General features: G+C 45.7%; 1 protein-coding gene across 2 annotated transcripts in view; it reads right to left on the bottom strand.

The window, feature by feature from the left end:
- Positions 1 to 247, bottom strand: part of LOC119586307 (CKLF-like MARVEL transmembrane domain-containing protein 4) — a 25,252-nt gene that overhangs the window by 1,306 nt on the left and 23,699 nt on the right. For both annotated transcript variants that reach the window (XM_037935018.1, XM_037935017.1), the window contains one exon: positions 1 to 165. In XM_037935018.1, coding sequence (XP_037790946.1) covers positions 1 to 165 — 165 coding nt within the window. The remainder of the gene's footprint in view (positions 166 to 247) is intronic.

The following is a 247-nucleotide window of genomic DNA, read 5'->3' as shown; positions in this document are numbered from 1 at the left end:
CCACGGAACCATGTGGAACTTCTCGAGTACATGCATCAGGTAAAGCACAAGCAGGATTCCCGTCACCCAAAAGCCAGTCATGGACACGAAAGAGAACCAACCGGCCGTGTAGGCGTCGGATTGCACGGAACACATCACGCAGATATAGCCCACTAGGTTCAACACCTATGCGTAAAGAGATTAGAAAAGTCTGCGTTTTAATAACAGTCGTGTAAATCAGTAGTTAATAAAACGGACGAAATAAGAA

The sequence above is a fragment of the Penaeus monodon genome, chromosome 21 (assembly GCF_015228065.2).
Source record: "Penaeus monodon isolate SGIC_2016 chromosome 21, NSTDA_Pmon_1, whole genome shotgun sequence".
NCBI classification, from domain to species: Eukaryota; Metazoa; Arthropoda; class Malacostraca; order Decapoda; family Penaeidae; genus Penaeus; species Penaeus monodon.
The sequence above is the reverse complement of the archived record's forward strand: the minus strand, read 5'-3'. Positions and strand labels throughout refer to the sequence as shown.